The following is a 22,752-nucleotide window of genomic DNA, read 5'->3' on the forward strand; positions in this document are numbered from 1 at the left end:
CTTTCTGAAGGTAATCCACTAGCAACACTCCTTCAGCATCCCAAAAAAACTGATGACATCACCTTGCTAGCAGAAGGAGCTGACTTTACTTTCTTTGGAGGGAAGGAGCAGACACTGTTTAGTCTGCTCCTTTGTCTTTGGCTGAAAGTGGTGGAACCATGTCTTCATCCATGGTCACAAACTGTACAAAGAAATTTGCTGTATCATCTTGAAAATGATACAAATGTTCATTGACAAGCTTCCTGCATTTTTTATTTGCTGTTAACAACTTTGGGACCCATCATGCTGACACCTTTTACATAGTGAGAATTTCTGTTATCTTATGGTAGGCACATTCAGATGAGTTTCCCAAGATGATGACAATGTACCGAACTGTCATTTTTCAATCACTCATCACCAGATCATGCACAGTAACAAAATCCATCACTCCGGAAGCTTCTAGAGTGATGAACGTTGCAGGTCTGTCCCCGCTCTTCCTTCCTTATTTAAATTCTGTTGCCCACTTCTTAATCATGGAATAGGAAGGGGCATGCTCCCCACCATTGAAACCATATCCACATGAGCTACCTTTGACATTAGTCCCTTTTTTCCCAAATATTGGATGCCTGCAACAGTGACTGATTTTGCCCATCTTTCCTCACTCACACAACTTTATTGACTTCAGGACATGTAATTAGAAAAAGAATTTATTGTGACTGCGTGAAACTTGGTGGGTATAATTCATATTATACCCACCAAGTTTCAACAGTCCCAACAATAAAATTCATATGGACAAATTCTTTTGCCAGTTTGGAAATTGACTCTATATCTAAATTGAACTGTAAATTAAACTAATATAAATGTGTCAAAAATAACATAGCTGCACTTAACTATTGTGCATTTAACTATTTTACTTATCTGACATTATGGCAGTTAAATTCAAAGACCTTTTATTCTATATTTCCGTATAACAAGGATAGTTTATAATGCTCATGTTATTCCTGTCCTCTGAAACCCATATTATTTTGTTGGTGTACTATATATATTTATTACACTCAGTGAGGCAATTTATTAGGTGGATTTCTTGAATTTTTCCTCTGAAATTCAATGTATTTGTTTTTTTTTAAACCCCAAACACGAGAGGAATTAGAACCTATAGTATTTAGTACCGTGCTTGGGTTGGAGGTTAAGAAGATGAAAGAAGATATTTATGGACATTGGACTAGAACTTCTGTAGACTGTAATTTTCAGGAAATACATATGAAGGAAGGTTGTTCCAGAAAATGGCAGTTGAATGAATAAACGAGGAAGATGAAAAGTTGGTTCTGTGAGTTTGAAGTTGGACAGTAAATGGATGTTGGCTGGTGGCGGCACGTGTTCAGACTGTTTTGAAAGAGAGAGCGGGAATTATAGAAGCCAAATCAGAACAGTTCCCATGGAAGTATCTGTAGAAGAGGCATGCAGCAAAAACAGTACGTATATGAGACAGCGAGTGGAGAGACTCTGTTAGAGATGAATCATTGATTAACCTAACTGCCCTCTTCTGAATGGAATCAAGAAGCCTGAGAGAGAGGTTTGGGGGGGGGGGGCACCATCCCAGATGTGAGAACAATATTCCATGGTAGGACGGATTTGTGATTTATACAGAGTGAGAAGCTGTTTAGAAGAAAAGTAATGCTGAGAGCGAAAGAGAAATCCAATTTTTTTAGATGCAGAGGAAGTAATATTTTTAATGTACTTGTGCCAAGAGAGATTAGAAGTCAGGGTAATCCCCAAAAGAGATATATCATTTTGCCTAGAAATTGGAGTGTCACCAAAGATAAGCATAGGAGCAGAAGAATCCTTTTTGTGAGATATAAGACAAGACTGAGTTTTAGAAGGGTTGAAATCAACTAAGTTGTCTTTGCTCCACTGGAGAGTTACCTGAAGATTGGCATTTAAGGAATTGGTAGCAGATTTTCGAGAAGTTGAAGCCGATTGAGCAGGGCAAAGTTTCTCAAAATGGAAAGTGGAATGCAATGTGCTATCATCGGCAAAACTATGGATAGGATTTCCAGTCAATGGAAGAAGGTCATTAATATACAAGAGGAAAAGAGTGGAGCAAACAACTGAACCTTGGGGGACACCGGCATTAGTGGAGAAGTTAGAAGACAGAGAGCCATCTACCATCACCCTCAGTGAGCGATCAGAGAGAAAACTGGATAACCAATTACTAAAAACGTTTGGCAAACCATAAGATGGAATCTTGTTTAGAAGACCTTTATGCCAAGCACAATCGAAAGCTTTTGAGATGTCAAGAGCAACTGCTTGTGTTTCACTGAACCTTTCCATTGAATTTGTCCATAAATAGGTAACACAAGCCAGAATATCACCAGTGGATCGACACTGACGGAATCCATACTGGTGATCATTGATCAGACGGAATGTTCCTAGGTAGTTTAAGAGTTGGCAGTTAATTGATTTCTCCATTACTTTAGAGAGAGTAGAAGTAATTGCAATGGGACGATAATTGGATGGGAGGGATGTGTCACCCTTTTTAGGAACTGGCTGAATATGAGCAAATTTCCAAGCAGAAGGAAAAACACCTTTGGAATAAGAAAGTGAAAAAAGGTGTCAAAGAACAGGAGTAAGTTCAGGAGCACAGGTTTTGAGAACAAGTGGAGAAATACCATCAGCACCGGGAGCTTTCTTAGCATCAAGATTCATCAAAATCCTTCTGATATCCTTTTGACGGAAGATCACAAAAGGCATTGAATGGAGCGTGTTGAGAATGGTTCGAGGTGTTTTCCCAAGATCATTAATACATGAGTTTGAAGAAAAATGGGATGCTAGAAAGTCAGCTTTATCCTTGGCTGAAGTGACAACAGAACCATCTGGTTTTGACAGAGGTGGGCAAAAGTTGCGGCCAATAGCTTCGGCAAGAGATCAGAATGCTCGGCTACCATTAGGGCAAGAAGCAAGTTTAGCAAGTACCATTAGGACAATCACCTGTTCAAACTCTAGTTTTGGACTGATTAATAACGGCTTTACAATTGTTGCGAGCTTTGGTATAGGCAGAAAATGAAACTGAAGAATTAGAAACAAGCCAATTATGATATGCAACATTCTTCTCTTGAACAGCCTTAGCACATTTATTGGAAAACCAAGGTTTAGATCAAGGACGAGATTTTAAAGTAGAGTGTGGGATAAAGGTTTCCATTCCTGCAAGAATAATTTCACTGACACGATCTGAGCACACGTTGCTTGCTCAGATCGTGTCAGTGATGTCTCTGAAATATTCTGCAAAATGCAGAATATTTCAGAGACATCAGAAGTTTTGAAACAGTAATCCGACCAAGGAAAAGAAGAAAATAAATCTTGCAGGTCATCCCATTTTGCATTCTTGTAATGTCAAACAACACAAGGTTGTGAATAGTCATGAGATAAAGGCTCCATTTGAGAAGAAACAATCACCAAGTCGTGATCTGAAGTGCCAAAAGGACCTCTCACTTCGACCATGTACTTAGAAGGGTTGTTTGTGAGAAAAGATCAAGCGTGTTGGCTGTATGATTTGGATTGTCTGGTATTCTTGTAGGTAAATGAACAATCCGTGCAAGGTTATTAGTAATTGCAAAAGCCTCAGCATCTCAACCAGCTGGGTCAGTGTGACTAGAAAACGGAAGCCAGCTGGAGTTGTGAACATTAAAATCACCAAGGAAAATTACCTCACTGTTAGGAAAGTTGGACTGGAGAAAGTCAAGTTGCAAAGAGAGGAAGTCAAAGAGCTCCAAGTGATTAGTGGAGTTGGGAGAATGGTAGAGACAACAGATGAATTTGACACAATGAGGTAGAGAGAGAGAGAGAGAGAGAGATTTTAAGCCAGAGAAGATTAAAGAGAGGAAATTCCAAATTGCCAAGTCTCTGACAGAGAATATCAGAATTGACATATGCACAAGTACTACCTTTGAGGCGAAAGGAATCATACACCAAATAATTTGGGCATCTGAGATGAGCAGTAGTTGAATCAACCGATAACTGAGATTCTGTCAAAAAAAGTACATGCGGTTTGGCAGATTGCAAGTGGAAATGGACATCTTTGAGATTAGAATTCAGACCACGTATATTTGTGAAATGAATTAGGAAGTGTTTGGGAGGTTTAGATCTTTTCTCGGATAAGTTTGCTCTATTAGTTTGACAATTCATGGTGTATTCAATAGTAAGAAAAAGTGGGTGGGACATGCTGTGGGAAGTAATGAAATTTTTGGATATGGCGCACATAGTAAAAATATACCCAGATCCTTGACATAACGTGGCCTCGACAATGCTCCCCGCATACACACTACTCGGACCCCCTCCAATCACTATCTGGCAGAGTAGAGGTAGCAAGATGGGTTCAGTCCGGTGTACTAACTAGTGGCCGGCCTGCGAACACCGTTTTGGAGCTGTACCCTCGAAATGTAAGGAATATTGGATCTCGTCACGATGTTCTTCATACCCTCAAAAGTCATCAATCATACTGCATGATGGAAGAGATGGGGAAGGGTTGACCGGAACTTAGCTCTAGAGACTAAATATGGCTTCCACCACTTCAAGCCTCCAGTGAGCAAAGTGGTGGTATTGCACCAGTTGATGAGAGTCATCTACCACCTAGTACTGCCTAGTAACATAGAGGGGGCGGCATTCCTCCATGTGGTGTGGGTGCCACACCTCGACCCCTGCTTACGTTGGTTCACACCTGGGTGGTCACCCACCATGTACTTGTGCATGGAGGATATACCCAGGATTATAAAGTCCCACCATTGTGAAGGTGCAAGCAGAGGATTTGGCTGTCACAGACCGTCCAGATTTTGTCGAAATTGGGTCCACTTGACTTGAATGTCACCCAAAGATCAGTTCCATCAGTGCTTTAGATTCTCAGGTTGCAAATACAGCTTGTCTGGCATATCTTAGAGAATGTCTGTGACAACCTCAATGAACATTTTCAACATACATATGCAAAATTTGCATATGTATGTTGAAAACGCTTCTTTTATTCCTATCTTAGTTTGTATATATTGCTGCTCCCAAAAATAGTTTATATACTCATACATATTCCTTTCAGTTTCTTAATATATCTCTTTACCAAACTTCTTTTTAGAACTATAATGATTTCCACTGAAATTCAATTTTCTAAATGACAGTTATTTTGGTTGTCATTAAAAATCAGATATTTAGAGTTCATAGATTCAATCTGAATTATTAGTCAGTTTTGACCTGACCTTAATTCCAAAATAAGTTTTATTTGGGAGAGTTAAAATAGTTTTGTTTAATTTTTTTACTGACAGTTATACAATATTTTTCTCCCCCTGAAGGTACAATTTGAAGAATGGGAAACTGAAAAATTTTGTACAGTTTTCATAAATGATGATGCTGTATTTGAAGGTGAAGAGAAGTTTATTTTGGAATTAAGCCAGCCTTCATTTGCAATTCTGGGGAATCCTATTACAGCAACTGTAATAATTAAAGATAATGAAGATGGTATGTTTTTATACTTGTAGCTGCAATAAATAAATATGGAATAGTAAACTGGATTATTCAATAAACATGCTGTTACAGCAACAATATGTTTATTTGATAATTACACTTTTGCTTTAAAATTAGTATTTTTATTAGTTACATTATTGTGAGTTTCCTAGATTGCTGTAGAATGGTCTGTATTACTTGAAAAGGAATATTATAAAATAATCATTATATTATCAATGTATTAATATAAATAAATGCTATGCACCGTGTGAATTAACAGATTACAAATTGAATCCTGAATAAGGGATTTGTAACCCAATTCACCAAACAAATTTTAATGCTTAGTAGGAATCATTTCTGAATCTTCTTTGGGATTCTGTCATCAAGCAAAAAATTTCTTACTAAAATTGATTGTAACTTCTGATTTTTCTGATTCAATATACTATATTAATTTTTAATTCACATGGTTGTAGGGATAATATATTTATTCCTACCAGTATACAGGGTGTCTCAGAAATATTGGTACAAATGTTTAGGGGAAGTAGGTAACATCTAAAGGAATGTAAATCACATAGGAACCTATAACCGGAAACGTCACCGTGAGTCGGTACCACGGTGCTGTTCATCAGTTCGCGAGAGGGAAAATTTCTGGTTTACTCATTCAAGCAGTAGTCACCGCACAAAGAGCATGCATCGATATACGAACTGTGAGCTGGCAGACCATGCACCTAGTGTATGGATTAGCAGAGGACCCACACGGCATGCACCCCCCCCCATGCGTCACAACATCGGCGCCTCCGTAGCCAGGTGGGAAGGAGCAGCAGTGCGTAGCACACGCTTCTTGATTAGACCGGGGTTCGAGCCCGTCACCACCAAATACGGAGGATGCGGGAAGGTCATGGAATGACCACCGCATATCCCGGAGCAATATGGCCTTAGTTGCTAATGCTCCTAAAAACCAAATAACAACAACAACAGCGTCACAACATCACTTTGCAATAAATGTGTGGGCAGGTATGGTCGGTGACTGCTTAGTCGGCCCATACCTGTTACCATCCCGCATGAACTCCGCTAAATATCGGATCTTTCTTGAACAAGTTCTACCAGGGTTACTTGACGATGTTCCAGCAAATGTGAGACGCAACATTTAGTTTTAACATGACGGTGCGCCTGCCCACTGTGGAAGGTGTGTTCGTGACCATTTGAACAGGCGTTTTGGGCGTCGTTGGATTGGCCGTGGTGGACCCATTGTCTGGCCCCCACACACTCATCTGATTTATCGAGCCTTGATTTATTTCTGTGGGGGGGCCTCAAATCTATCGTGTACGAATCGCCTGTGGAGACGGAAATGGATCTCATGGCGAGACTCGTCTGCGCTGCTGCTACTGTCAAAGAAACTCAGGTGTGTTAGACCATGTCTGCCAGTCCATGCTGCGTCGATGTCATGCATGCATCGCGTGTCATGGTGGAACCTTCGTTGTAACATCATGAAATGCATCCATCTTGTACTCCATTGTTAATATTATGTCAAATAAATGTTTGCCACTAATTACTGTCTTATGTCATTTCTGCTTCTTGTGCCTCTGCTACTACTTTCCCGTGACGATTCTGGTTATGGGTTCCTATGCGATTCACATTCCTTTAGATGTTACCTACCTCACCTAAACGTTTGTACCAATATTTTTGAGACACCCTGTATATTATAGAAACAATCCCACATGCCATTATGCTCTAGTTCAGAATGCGTTATATTAATAATCTTTCTTTTTTCTTCCTGGAATTGAGAAAATGGTATTATAGCATTCTCATAGTAAAGCTGCACTTTTGAATGTGCTGTTATCTTCATGGGATATTTCCATCAAGAGGTGTATAAAACTACATATAAAAAAATATATAATTTTTGTTTTAAGGATACTCTTATGCTGAACTTATGGGTGATGAGAGCTTAGGGAATGATATTCCTCCAGATATTGAAAAATTATCCCCACCCCAAGGATAAAAGTGTCTTATCAAAAATATATTTGACAATGTGTTAAATGCACACAAAGACTCAGATTATAAAGTGTCTATTACTAAAAAGATGGCATAACCCCAGAGATATTTCACTTTTACCCTTCTACTCAGGAAAAGGGACTCCTTTTTTCTAGACCATCTGTTTCATCGACATTAGGAAATATTGCTGCCACAATAGAGGAATCCTTTTCTCCTTCTTCCCCTAGGCACCTCCGTAGCCAGGTGGGCAGGAGCAACAGTGCATAGCACAAGCTTCTTGATTAGACCGGGGTTTGAGCCCGTCACCACCAAATGCGGAGGATGCAGAAAGGGTAGGGAATGACCACCGCATATCCTCGGAGCAATATGGCCTTAGTTGCTAATGGTCCTAAAAACCAAATAACAAGCACCTTCTTCCCCTTGTGCAAACCCTTCACTAATCAAAATTAGTGAGGGGCTTATAACTACATTTTAGCTGTTTTATTTCAGTATATTTACTACAATAGCTACTAATGCATCATGCACTTTTTATAGCAGCATACACACTCAATCTCACAGTGTGTGAATTTGCATTCATGTAAATAAAAAAAAAACGGACTAATAAAAGTGATTTATTTGTTGTTTTTAGTTTTTTAGGAGCATTAGCAACTAAGGCCATATTGCTCCGGGATATGCAGTGGTCATTCCCTGACCTTTCTGCATCCTCCGTATTTGGTGGTGACGGGCTCGAACCCCATTCTAATCAAGAAGCATGTGCTATGCACTGCTGCTGCTCCTTCCCACCTGGCTACGGAGGCACCTGATTTATTTGGAAGTGAACTATACAGAATCAAACATCACATTGGAACGTATACCAGTTGCTTGATTATAATCACAAAAAAAATAAATAAAAATTTTATTATTTTTCCTTATTATTTTGGTTTGCATTCTATTGTTTTGCATGTAATCAAGGTTCAAGTTAATGGTATAGGTTTTTTTAGTACAATTTTTTTAGTACTTGGTTCATTAGAGTTCTATGAAGAAAAAATTTTATTTATCATGGTATATATATATATATATATGTCTCTCTTTCTCTTTTGACAGCAAAATTGATTCCTTAAGATACATGAGATTTTCATTTGGCATTTTTCTTTTGCATTTTCTGCAGTTATATTTCATAATTTTATATTACATTATTTAATTATTAATGTAATTTGAATTACATTGTTTTATATTATATAAACTTATGCTGTACATAATTAGTATATTTTTCATTAACTAGAGCATTAAATGAAATAATAATAAACCTTTATTTGTGACAAAGTTAACCCATCACAAATGTAAAATGATTCCTTTCTCCCTTGCCAAATTATCATTAGATGAGCAGAATTTGCCTTCAACATTTGTTTCTCAAGCATTTTGTACTTTAAAATCTTACAAAAGTGCAACAAAATTTAATGTCTCTCCTTTTTTTTCCCCAACATGATATAATTGACTGACATCATTTGGGCTTGCACCCATTGTTTGACAGGTAATACTTCTCACTCACGTAAAGCAGTAACCCAAGAGAAATGTACCAGCTGTGTGGTACTACACTCAGGGAGGTGGAGAATGAAAAAGACCAGGGGGTAATTGTGCAGTCAGATATGAAGTTCTCTGAGCAGTGCAGACAGACTGCCAGAGCAGATCATGGAGTTTTGTCAATGATATATAGGAATTTTCCTAGAGGAGACACGGAGGTGAATACACCTTGAATACTACATTCAGGTCTGGAGGCTTCATTTTAGGAAAGATGTAGAGTTGCTAGAACGAGTATGGAGAAGCGCAACAAGATTGGTGAGAGCAACAAATGGGTGCACTTACAAAGAAAAGCTTTTAAGTTCTGAAAGTTGCAGCATCTGGAGACTTGGCACACGTGAGGTGATCTGATCGAGGCCTGGTTTGAGCAGCCTTAATGCTGACGGGATACTTCTGCTTGCTCAGATTAAGAACCTGAGAGGGCATAGATTCAAATTGAGGAAAGACATTTGTAGAATAGGTGTGAAGAAGTTGTCCTTTAGCCAGTAGGTAGTTGATTCCTGGAACAGATTTGGGGAAGTTGATAGCTTAAATAAATTTAAGACTGAACTAGACAGACATTTGGAGTGACCGGATGGGTGAAATGGAAAGGTGTTTATTTATTTATTTATTTTTTTGGCTGATTTTTTATGTAAACCCCAAACATGAGAGGTATTAGAACCTATAGTACTTAATACTGTGCTTGGGTTGGAGGTTGAGAAGATGAAAGAAGATATTTGTTGACATTGGACTTGAACTTCTGTAGACTGTAATTTTCAGGAAATATGTATGAAGAAAGGTTGTACCAGAAAATGGCAGTTTAATGAATAAACGAGGAAGATGAAAAGTTGGTTCTGTGAATTTGAAGTTGGACAGTAAATGGATGTTGGCTGGTGGTGGCACATGTTCGGACTGTTTTGAAAGAGAGAGCGGGAATTATAGAAGCCAAATCAGAACAGTTCCCATGGAAGTATCTGTAGAAGAGGCATGCAGCAGAAACAGTAAGTCTATGAGACAGCGAGTGGAGAGAGACTCTGTTAGAGATGAATCATTAATTAACATAACTGCAATCTTCTGAATGGAATCAAGAAGCCTGAGAGAAGTTTTGGGGGCACCACCCCCAGATGTGGGAACAATATTCCATGGCAGGGCGGATTTGCGATTTATAAAGAGTGAGCTGCTGTTTGGAAGAAAAGTAAAGCTGAGAGCGAAAGAGAAAACCTAGTTTTTTAGATGCAGAGGAAGCAATATTTGTAATGTGCTTGTGCCAAGTGAGATTAGAAGTCAGGGTAATCCCCAAAAGAGATAAATCATTTTGCCTAGAAATTGGAATGTCACTAAAGATAAGCATAGGAGCAGAAGAATCCTTTTTGCGAGATAATAGACAAGACTGAGTTTTAGAAGGGTTGAAATCAACTAAGTTGTCTTTGCCCCATTGGAGAATTATCTGAAGATCGACATTTAAGGAATTGGCAGCAGATTTTTGAGAAGTTGAAGCTGATTGAGCAGGGCAAGGTTTCTCAAAGTGGAAAGTGGAAAGCAATGTGCTATCATCGGCAAAACTATGGATAGGATTTCCAGTCAATGGAAGAAGGTCATTAATATACAAGAGGAAAAGAGTGGGGGGAAAGAACTGAATCTTGGGGGACACCGGCATTAGTGAAGAAGTTAGAAGATAGAGAGCCATCTACCATCACCCTCAATGAGCGATCAGAGAGAAAACTGGATAACCAATTACTAAAAACATTTGGCAAACCATAAGATGGAAGCTTATTTAGAAGACCTTTATGCCAAACATGATCGAAAGCCTTTGAGATGTCAAGAGTGTTTATGTTTCACTGAACCTTTCCATTGAATTAGTCCATAAATGGGTAACAGAAGCAGAACATCACCAGTGGAGCGACACTGACGGAATCCATACTGGCTATCGTTGATCAGAAGGAAGATTTCTAGGTAGTTTAAGAGTTGGCAGTTAATTGATTTTTCCATTACTTTAGAAAGAGTAGAAGTAATTGCAATGGGACGATAATTGGATGGGAGGGATTTATCACCCTTTTTAGGAACTGGCTGGATATGAGCAAATTTCAAAGCAGAAGGAAAAATGCCTTTAGAATAAGAAAGTGAAAAAAGTGGCAAAGAATAGGAGTAAGTTCAGGAGAACAGGTTTTGAGAACAAGTGGAGAAATACCATCAGGACCTGGAGCTTTCTTAGCATCAAGATTCATCAAAATCCTTCTGACATCCTTTTGATGGAAGACCACAGGAGGCTTTGAATGGAGCGTGTTGGGAATGGTGGTAGGGGTTTTGCCAAGGTCATTAATATATGAGTTGGAAGAAAAATGGGATGTTAGCAGGTCAGCTTTATCCTTGGCTGAAGTGACAACAGAACCATCTGGTTTGGACAGAGGTGGGAGCAGAGAACGGCAAAAGTTGTGGCCAATAGTTTTGGCAAGGGACCAAAATGCTCAGCTCCCATTAGGGCAAAAAGCAAGTTTTTTACTCTTAGCCTGTTCAAACTCTAGTTTGAACTGATTAATAACTGCTTTACAATTGTTGCGAACTTTGGTGTAGGCAGAAAATGAAACTGAAGAATTAGAAACAAGCCAATTACGATATGCAACATTCTTCTCTTGAACAGCCTTAGCACATTTATTGGAAAACCAAGGTTTAGATAAAGGACGAGATTTTAAAGTGTAATGTTGGATAAAGGATTCCATTCCTCCAAGAATAATTTCACTGACACGATCTGAACAAACATTGACATCAGAAGTTTTGAAACAGTAATCCAACCAAGGAAAAGAAGAAGTCTCGCAGGTCATCCCATTTTGCATTCTTGTAAAGCCAAACAACACGAGGTTGGGAATAGCCATGAGATAAAGGCTCCATTGTAGAAGAGACAATCACCAAGTTGTGATCTGAAGTGCCTAAAGGACCTCTCACTTCGACCATGTACTTAGAAGGGTTGTTTGTGAGAAAAAGATGAAGCATGTTGGCTGTATGATTAGATTGTTCGGTATTCTTGTAGGTCAATGAACAATCTGTGCAGGGTCATTAGTAATTGCAAAATCCTCAGCATCTCGACTAGCTGGGTCGGTGTGACTAGAAAATGGAAGCCAGCTGGAGTTCTGAGCATTAAAATCACCAAGGAAAATTACATCACTGTTAGGAAAGTTGGACTGGAGAAAGTCAAGTTGCAAAGACAGAAAGTCAAAGAGCTCCAAGTGATTAGCGGAGTTAGGAGAACGGTAGAAACAAAAGATGAATTTTACACAATGAGGTAGAGAGATTATAAGCCAGAGAAGATCAAAGAGAATAGATTCCAAATTGCCAAGTTTCTGACAGGGAATATCAGAACGGACATATGCACAAGCACCACTTTTCAGGCGAAAGGAATCATACAGCAAATAATTTGGGCATCTGAGATGAGCACTAGTTGAATCAACCGATAACTGAGATTCTGTCAGAAAAAGTAAATGGGGTTTGGCAGCCTGCAAGTGGAAATAGACATCGTTAAGATTAGAATTGAGACCATGTATATTTGTGAAATGAATTAGGAAGTGTTTGGGAGGTTTAGATCTTTTCGCAGATAAGCTTGCTCTATTAGTTTGACAATTCATAGTGTAATTAATAGTAAGAAAAAGTGGGTGGGACATTCTGTATGAAGGAATGAAATTTTTGGATATGGCGTACACATGGTAAGAATATACCCAGATTAGAATTGAGACCATGTGTATTTGTGAAATGAATTAAGAAGTGTTTGGGAGGTTTAGATCTTTTCGCAGATAAGCTTGCTCTATTAGTTTGACAATTCATAGTGTAATTAATAGTAAGAAAAAGTGGGTGGGACATTCTGTATGAAGGAATGAAATTTTTGGATATGGTGTACACATGGTAAGAATATACCCAGATTCTTGACATAACGTGGCCTCAACAATGCTCCCCGAATACACACTATTCGGACTCCCTCCAGTCACTATCTGGCACAGTAGAGGTAGCAAGATTATACACTAGCTGATCCGGAAGCCTCCTAGAGAGGTACCAATAGGTTCGGTCCAGTGTACTAACTAGCAGCCGGCCGGCGAACACCGTTTTAGAGCTGTACCCTTGAAATTTAAGGAATATTGGATCTCGCCACAATGTTATTCATAACCTCAAAAGTCATCAATCTTACTGCATAATGGAAGAGATAGGGAAGGATTGATTGGAACTTAGCTGTAGAGACTAAACATGGGTGCCACCACTTCAAGTCTCCAATAAGCAAAGCGGTGGTATTGCACCGGTTGATGAGAGTCATCTACCACCTAGTACTGCCTGGTAACATAGAGGGGCAACATTCCTCCATGTGGTGTGGGCGCCAGACCTCGATCCCTGCTTTCGTTGGTTCACACCTGTGTGGTCGCCCACCATGTACTTGTGCATGGGGGTTATACCCAGGATTACTAACAGTCCCACCATCGTGAAGGTGCAAGCAGAGGATTTGGCTATCACATCATCCGGACTTCGCCGAAATTGGGTTCACTTGACTTTAGTGTCATCCGAATATCAGTTCCATCAATGTTTTAGATTCCCAGGTAGTAAGTGCAGCTTGTCTGGCATATCTGAGAGAATGTCTCTGACAACCTCAAGGACCAAATGCTGTATAAGATTGCTTTCTTGCATCATATGCCTCAACTAATGCTATTGCTAATTGCAATATTTATGCCGCCCATAATTTGATATACAACCTTTTCTAAATCTTTCCTTAACACATAATGTTTTGTGCACGAATATGCAATTATCAGATTTTTAACTTGCAAGAACATGCTTCATTCATAATTTAATCAATTTTTAAAGCTTTTGCTTATTGCAACTTCATTTGGTTATCTGTGGGAGCGTATCATGCAGCTTAGTAAACAGTCATTTTTATTTGTCATATAAACTTCTTTTTCTTTTTTTTTTAATGATATTCGAGAACACTAAGTATTAATAAATGTACAGTACTCTATTTCTTTCATCTTATTTGCAGATAGATAAAAGGTTGAAAATAAGAAAGAAACCCATTAATTGTAGCATTAGCAGAGGCATTTGATGCAAGAAAGCAAGCTTATGCAGCATCAGCCAAAAAAAAAATAAATAAAAAATAACCACTTACACTTCACCCCTCTGTTCATTCGAAATACCTGTCCAGCTGAGTCTTAAACTTATTTAGGCTATCAACTTCCACGACAAGGGATGGAAGTCTATTTCACCAACCAACCACTTTAGCCGCTGGCTAAAGGCAAATTTCCTCACGTCTATCCTACATCTGTCTTTTCTCAATTTGAATTTATGCCCTCTCAGGTGATTATTCTGAGCAAGAGGAAGAATCCCATTAGCATTGAGCATGCTCAAACCATTCAAGGCTTTATACACCTCTATCAGATCACCTCGCCGGTGCCTAGTCTCCAGACACTGTAATTTGCAAAACTTAAGCCTTTCTTCGTAAGAGCACCCATTTGTTCCATTCACTAATCTTGTTGCCCTTCTCTGTACTCGTTTCAGCATCATTAGCATTAGCATTTAGCATTAGTAGATGCATTTGATGCAAGAAAGCAAGCTTATACAGCATCAGCCAAAAAAAAAAAAAAAAAAAAAAACCCCACTTCCACTTCACCCCTCTGTTCGTTCAAAATACCTGTCCAGCTGAGCCTTAAACTTATTTAGGCTATCAACTTCCACGACAAGGGATGGAAGTCTGTTCCACCAACCAACCACTTGCTGGCTAAAGGCAAATTTCCGCACGTCTATCCTACATCTGTCTTTTCTCAATTTGAATTTATGCCCTCTCAGGTGATTATTCTGAGCGAGAGGAAGAATCCCATCAGCATTGAGCATGCTTAAACCATTCAAGGCTTTATACACCTCTATCAGATCACCTCGCTGGTGCCTAGTCTCCAGACACTGTAAATTGCAAAACTTAAGCCTTTCTTCCTAAGAGCACCCCTTTGTTCCATTCACTAATCTTGTTGCCCTTCTCTGTACTCGTTCCAGCAGCTCTACATCCTTCTTGAAATGAGGCCTCCAGACGTGTATCCAGTACTCTAGGTGTGGTCTGACCATTGCGTTATACAAGGGAATAATCACCTCCTTATCCCTGCTAGAAAAATTCCTATATATCATTGACAATACACCATGAGCTACTCTTGCAGCCCGTCTGCACTGCTCAGAACACTTCATATCTGACTGCACAACCACCCCCAGGTCCCTTTCATTCTCTACCACTGTCAGTGTAGTACCACAGAGTTGATACGTTGCTCTGGGGTTGCTGTTTCCCATATGTAGTACTTTACATTTTTCATTGTTAAACTTCATTTGCCACCTCTCAGCCCATCTGCTCAACCTTTTCCAGATCCTGTTGCAGTAGCATAGTGTCAGTAGTGTCCTTGACAACCCTGCCAACCTTTGTATCGTCTGCAAACTTGGACATTAAGCTTGATATACCATCATCAATATCATTTATAAATACAAAAATCAATAATGGACCCAATACTGAACCCTGAGAGACTCCACTAATAACATTAGTCCACGATGATCAGTGTCCATTGATTACCACTCTCTGTCTTCTCACCCTCAACCACCCCTTTATCCATAGCAGCAATTTGCCTCCACTGCCACACTGCTCCAATTTGCGCAGCAGTCTTCCATGTGCAACAGTATCAAAAACCTTTCTAAGATCCAAGTATATAATATCAAAGTTTTTTCCTGCATCCAGTTCTTTTGTGACTGCATCATAGCATCCAATCAAATTGGTCAGACAAGACTTCCCCTTAACAAAACCATGCTGTGTCTGAGCTATAAGTGAAGTCTTCTCCAGATGATCCTGCAGTGCTTCTTTTACCAGTGCCTCCATTAATTTTCCAGGAACAGAAGTTAAACTAACAGGTCTATAATTACTTGTGTCAGCCTTTGATCCTCCTTTGTGAATTGGGGTCACATTTGCACATCTCCAGTCCATGGGTACTTCTCCTGAATCCAAGGAAGCGCTCATAATTATGGCTAAGGGTTTGCTTACTTCCTTTGCTGCCTCCTTTAATATAACTGGATAGATCCCATCCACCCCAGGTGCCTTTCTTGTATTTATCTTCAACAATTTCTCCTCCACTTTACTCTCAGTTATTACAAGATTCTCTAGCTCACTGCCACTGTTTGCATCATCTACGGCATTCCCCTTGCTGAATAACTCCACATGTGTGAATGTCGATGCTAAATATTCATTCAGTTTGTTAGCTACCTGGGCAGGATCATCAACAGTTGATCTATCGATATTAAGTGGACCAATCTGATTCGTCCCCTTCCTTCTAGAGTTTACATAAGTAAAGAACTCTTTGCTGGTTTTCTTTGCATCCCTTGCCAAAGACTTCTCGTAATCTGCCTTTGCCTGCCTAACCTCCTTTCTAACTTGGTTACAGATCAACTTGTATCTATCATCGGCTTCTGTGTCATGTGTTAATTTATCTCTATCCTATGCATTTTTCTTCTCTGCCATATGTCTCATTAGTTCATCTGACATCCATTTAGGCCTAAACCTTGAACAATATTTCTTAGTTGGTATGTAAAGCCTAGTAGCTTTCAAGATAAGTTCTTTGAATGCTTCCCATTTTGAGTTTGCTGTTGGTAACATCATCAGTTGGTCCCACTGTATAGAATTTAAATACTGTCTCAGAGCATCGTAGTCGCCTTTATGAAAGCAATAACCCTTCCCTTTATCTCTGATGGTAGTTAACTCTTTGAGTAAATCCCACTTCAGCACACTGTGATCACTGCCACCTAGTGGTTCATTTACCTGTAGATTCTTAATGCATGAAGAATCACTAGTGATAATCAAATCAAGAGTATTACTCCCTCTAATTGCCTCCCGAACATGCTGATGTAGAAAACAATCATCCAATAAATCCACAAAAGCCTTGCTAGTGTGTGTGAGTGACCAGCCCCCAAATTCTAGTCAATATCTGGGAATTTAAAATCCCCCATTATAAGACTCTCTGATTTACCAGCCCTCTCTATTTCCCTGTACAGTTTCTTATTATACTCATCAGAGTCATTAGGCCTATAGCACACTCCTACTCTCAATTTTGATCTCCCAGTGCTTATGTCACACCAAACTGACTCAACACTGCACTGTCCGGCGATGTCGACTGGCTTCTCTTCCTTCGATTTTATGTTTTTCTTAACTAATAGCATAACCCCTCCTCCCTTCCTATCCTGTTTCTCCTTTCTGTAGACGTTGTACTCCCCAAATTCCAGTTCTGCATTCCTTATATCTGTGTGACACCACGTCTCTGAAATCCCCACAATATCTGCCTTTGATGTTTTGAGCAATACCTCAAATTCATCAAATTTATTTACTAAACTCCTAGCATTGGTGTACACGCAAGTATACATGCACCTGTTCTTTTTCTTAGCTACCCTAACACAACCTGTGTGTTTAGTTGTACATCATTGATTCCCAGCAGTTTCTGAAATATCCTGCATCTTATTTTCCAGGCTGCGGCTCATTCCAATAGAAGCAGTGCAAGAATCACTTTCACCTCCCCCTGTGACTACTGTTAATCTGTTAGTCCTTGTATCTCCCCAATCTAGCTGTTTTCCGACCCACCTAACACTGCCTCGATAGCATCAGCAAACATTCTTGCACCCTTTCTATTTAAGTGTATCCCATCCCTGTAGAAGCAGTCTCTCCTGTTAACAAGTACAGACCAGGCTGAAAACAATTCTACCCCTTGAGCCTTGCACAATCTTTCCAGGGCCAAATTGATCGACAGGGCTCTCATCATATACTCCAGAAATTCAGATTTGAATTTCTGAAGATTGCAATTTTTATGTATACATTGGCCATTCCAAAATTCAGAAACTGTTGAACCATCTGTAAAAAAGACATGCAGCAGAAGCTAGCCTTCTGTAAGTTAAAAGCAAAGGTGATAGGACTATAGCTGGATAGCAGATGTGTGTGTGTGTGTGTGTGTGTGTGTGTGTGTGTGTGTGTGTGTGTGTGTGTGTGTGTGTGTGTGTGTGTGTGTGTGTGTGTGTGTGTGTGTGCGTTGTTACTGGATATTGGGAAGTTCAAAGCTTCAATAATGCCAGGCGGAACAGTAAATTTTAAAAATACAGCACAAATATTTCAATTTTGGAGCATAGGCTTTAAGAACAAATAGAGAAATTATTCTATGGTAAGTTAGCAATAAAATTATTCAAAATTCATCTATTGCTGTTATAATTAAACATCCAAAAATATTCTAAATATCAAAAATATCATAGGCACATTTAGGTACTCGTTCTAGCAACTCTACATCCTTTCTAAAATTAGGCTTCCAGATGAGTACTGCATATATGTAATTGCAGACACACAACAAATTTGGGACACTCACACTAGTAGTGTAGTGCAGCAGCTCATTCACATTTTCAGTACTCAGTATATAACATTTCTTAACCTTTTCATTCATGTGAAACATAACTTCACTAGTAAAAACAAATTTGTTTTTAATATCTGTTTTAAAACATATTATAAAAAAAATATTTTGTGTAATATGTTTAAAAAAAACAGAGATATTACAAAAAATGAATATTCAGTTATTGTTATTAAGTACAGGAATTTATAAAGAATCACTGTTTTTTTATCAACTTGTTTAATTATTTTTATTAGAACCTGTTGTCAGCTTTGAGGGAAGGACATTTCATATAAAAGAATCTGATAATCAGCTATTGGTGCCTGTGATTAGAAAAGGTTTGTTAGCACTTTTTAAATGGCACACTTTTAAAGTGTGTCATTCTAATTATATCTTTTATTAAACAATATTTACAAATGCTATTAATATAATCTTTCTATACATTAAAAAAGTTTTCCTCCAAGTGATATTTATTCAAACCAATGGGAGAAAAGAGTGAGGCAATTACGTCACTACAAATGCAATTAATTATTGACAACTGTGAACATAACATTCACCAACCTTGTGCACGTGCTTTGCAGTCTAACATTTGATGTTCCATTATAACATTTTTTATATATTAATGAATATTGTATATTTGTAAATAGTTTAGTAATTTGTAAATATTTTAAATATTTGTATAGTTTGTAAGCATTTTAGTCCTGCTCTTTTGGATGCAACAGTATTCCTCATGCATTATGGGAACCCGAAGCAAAAAGCCTTTTCCTAAGTGACCTATATGAACACAGGTAAATAACTACAGAGTGATATTTATTCGACCTTGAAAATGCCATGCACTACAAATGCACAGGTAAATACAGTAAACCCCTGCTATTCGCGGGGGTTACGTTCCTGAGAAATGTTGCGAATACCGAAAACGCGAATACTGAGTTATGGCTCCCATAGTAATAAAGGGTTTCCGTTCCAAAGTATGTAATACATAAGAAAAACTAGTCTAAAATTTTGTCTATGTATGTATTATACGTACCTTCATAATATGACTATGTACAATGACAGTACATAGTGAAATGCAAGCATATGGCGTCGAAATGAAAATAAAAAACAATTTAATAATAAATGTAATATTTATTAGAAATTTCAAACAAATCTTTCAAACCAGCGCCTTTGTTAGCTAAAAAAACTTATCCCGCCAGTGCTATCACCAGTTTTGCTAAAGTGTTGATAAAGGAGTTTTGCTTTTTCACGAATGATGAGTGAACTTAAAGGAATTTTATTTTGAGTTCGGTCTTCTATCCACAGATTTAAAGCTTTTTCCATTTTTTCTAATTTAACATCACGAGTTACAGAGCAAATTTTTGAAGCAATTAGCGTGTTTTCACGGACACTACGGTGGATTTCTTCTTCCGATTTTTTGATTGATCGTACCGTTGACTCATTGATTTTATAATGTTTTGCCACTGAGGAGACACTTTCACCATTAGAAATTTTGTCTAATAACTCAATTTTATTCGCTAATGTCATCACCTTTGATCTTTTCACATTTTCCTTGTTATTCATAGCCATATTTTTGTACGGGTTAGAAAAAACTTGTCCACAATAAAATCACTTTCTTCCATTAACACACTCGAAAAAGTCTATTTTACACTGTAAAACGGTAGATTTATAACTTTTGTAAGGATATCAATTTATAAATTGATAAATTTATTCAATTTATAAGCATATAAATTAAAAGCAAACGACGAAACCTTCTATGACAAGCGCATAACACACATACTGAACAGCATAACACATGCTGTTTTGACTGGGAAAGATAATTTTAGCCACACCCATGTTTTTTTATGGGGGAAAATATTCACGGCGTTTTAAATTTCACATTTTTTTAGGTTTCATTTTATATTAAATCAGCGATCGCGAATACTCGAAACTGCGAATACAGATACCGCGAATAGCAGGGGTTTACTGTAATTACATAGGTCATTTCCTGATTAGATATCGATCACAGTGACAGTATTTTTTTGTCTGGTGACACCAGGGGAGGGGGTCTCCCTCCAACTCTGCATTTTTACTCTGTATAGAATACAATACTCTGCATAAGGCCAGGGTGTGTGTTAGTTTTAAAGCTACAGCATGGTGTGAAGTATTATATTTGTGAAGTGCGGGTTGTGTTATTCCTCTGGCCATTTAGCCTGGAGGGGCTGGGGAGAGCTACTAACAACCCCAGTTTGGCTAAGGGGTAGCTTACTTCTTTTGCTGACTCCTTTCATATAACTGGATAGATCCCATCCACCCCAGTGCCTTTCTTGTGTTTATCTTCAACAATTTCTCCTCCACTTTACTCTCAGTTATTACAAGATTATCTAGCTTACTGCCAGAGTTGAATACACCTCTGGCATTCCCCTCGCTGAATAACTACTCATGTGTGAATGTCGATGCAAAATATTCATTTAGTTTGTTAGCTATCTGAGCAGGATCATCAACAGTTGAACCATCGATATCCAGTGGACCAATCTGATTCATTCTCTTCTTTCTAGAGTTTACGTAAGTAAAGAACTCTTGCTGTTTTTCTTTTCATCTCTTGCCAAAGATTTCTCGTAATCTGCCTTCACCAGCCTAACCTCCTTTGTAACTTGGTTACACATCAACTTGTATCTATCATCGGCTTCTGTGTCATGTGTTAATTTATCTCTATCCTATGCATTTTTCTTCTCTGCCATATGTCTCATTAGTTCATCTGACATCCATTTAGGCCTAAACCTTGAACAATATTTCTTAGTTGGTATGTAAAGCCTAGTAGCTTTCAAGATAAGTTCTTTGAATGCTTCCCATTTTGAGTTTGCTGTTGGTAACATCATCAGTTGGTCCCACTGTATAGAATTTAAATACTGTCTCAGAGCATCGTAGTCGCCTTTATGAAAGCAATAACCCTTCCCTTTATCTCTGATGGTAGTTAACTCTTTGAGTAAATCCCACTTCAGCACACTGTGATCACTGCCACCTAGTGGTTCCTTTATCTGCAGATTCTTAATGCATGAAGAATCACTACTGATAATCAAATCAAGAGTATTACTTCCTCTAATTGCTTCCCGAACATGCTGATGTAGAAAACAATCATCCAATAAATCCACAAAAGCCTTGCTAGTGTGTGTGAGTGACCAAACCGCAAATTCCAGTCAATATCTGTGAAATTAAAATCCCCCATTATAAGACTCTCTGATTTACTGGCCCACTCTATTTCCCTGTACAGTTTCTTATTATACTCATCAGAGTCATTAGGCCTATAGCACACTCCTACTCTCAATTTTTATCTCCCAATGCTTATGTCACACCAAACTGACTCGACACTGCACTGTCCAGTGATGTCGACTGGCTTCACTTCCTTGGATATTATGTTTTTCTTAACTCATAGCATAACCCCTCCTCCCTTCCTATCCTGTTTATCCTTTCTGTAGACGTACTCCCCAAATTCCAGTTCTGCATTACTTATAACTGTGTGACACCACGTCTCTGATATCCCAGCAATGTCCGCCTTTGATGCTTTGAGCAATACCTCAAATTCATCAAATTTATTTACCAGACTCCTAACATTGGTGTGCAAGCAAGTATACATGCACTTGTTCCTATTCTTAGCTACCCTAACACACCCCATGTGTTTATTTGTACGCAGTGACTCCCAGCAGTCTCTGATATATCCTGCATCTTGTTTTCCGGGCTTTTGCTCATTCCAATAGAAGCAGTGCAAGAATCACTTTCACCTCTGCCAGTGGCTACTGTTAATCTAAGCCAACTGGCCTAGCTGGGTGGGTAAAGTGCCTTCTTGGCAACCCAGGCTTCTGCTCATTCCAATAGAAGCAGTGCAAGAATCACTTTCACCTCTGCCAGTGGCTACTGTTAATCTAAGCCGACCGGGCTAGCTGGGTGGGTAAAGTGCCTGCCTGGCAACCCAAAGGTTGCGGGTTCGAATCCCACCTCGGGCTTGGATCAGAGTACTGCAAAAACCTTGGGAGGTGCATTATGGCCACAGAAGCCGATGCGCCAACAACTATCAAAAAAAAAAACTGTTAATCTATTAATCCTTGTATCTCTCCCCCAAGCTAGCAGTTTTCCGACCCACCTAACACTGCCTCGAAGCATCAGCAAATATTCTTGCACCCTTTCTATTTCAGTATATCTCATCCCTGGAGAAGCAGGCTCTCCTGTTAACAAGTACAGACCAGGCTGAAAAAAATTCTACCCCTTGAGCCTTGCACAATCTTTCCAGGGCTGAATTGATCGACAAGCCTCTTCAACTCTCAAATTCAACCCTAATTCACGACTTTTTTTCAACAGTGACCTGTACTTGTTAAATAATTCTGCCGGTCTCCTA

At 38.8% G+C, this 22,752-nt stretch overlaps 1 protein-coding gene across 4 annotated transcripts in view; it reads left to right on the forward strand.

The window, feature by feature from the left end:
• Positions 1-22,752, forward strand: part of LOC150083681 (extracellular matrix organizing protein FRAS1-like) — an 866,422-nt gene that overhangs the window by 573,254 nt on the left and 270,416 nt on the right. For all 4 annotated transcript variants that reach the window (XR_016547213.1, XM_090378121.1, XM_090378123.1 and 1 more), the window contains 2 exons: positions 5,310-5,475; positions 18,647-18,727. Coding sequence is in view for 3 of the 4 variants with exons in the window: in XM_090378121.1 (XP_090234247.1) it covers positions 5,310-5,475; positions 18,647-18,727 (247 nt within the window). In the remaining variant the exon portion in view is untranslated. The remainder of the gene's footprint in view (positions 1-5,309; positions 5,476-18,646; positions 18,728-22,752) is intronic.

Source organism: Mastigoproctus giganteus, chromosome 7, assembly GCF_048544385.1.
Source record: "Mastigoproctus giganteus isolate SK-2022 chromosome 7, ASM4854438v1, whole genome shotgun sequence".
Taxonomy (NCBI): domain Eukaryota; kingdom Metazoa; phylum Arthropoda; class Arachnida; order Uropygi; family Thelyphonidae; genus Mastigoproctus; species Mastigoproctus giganteus.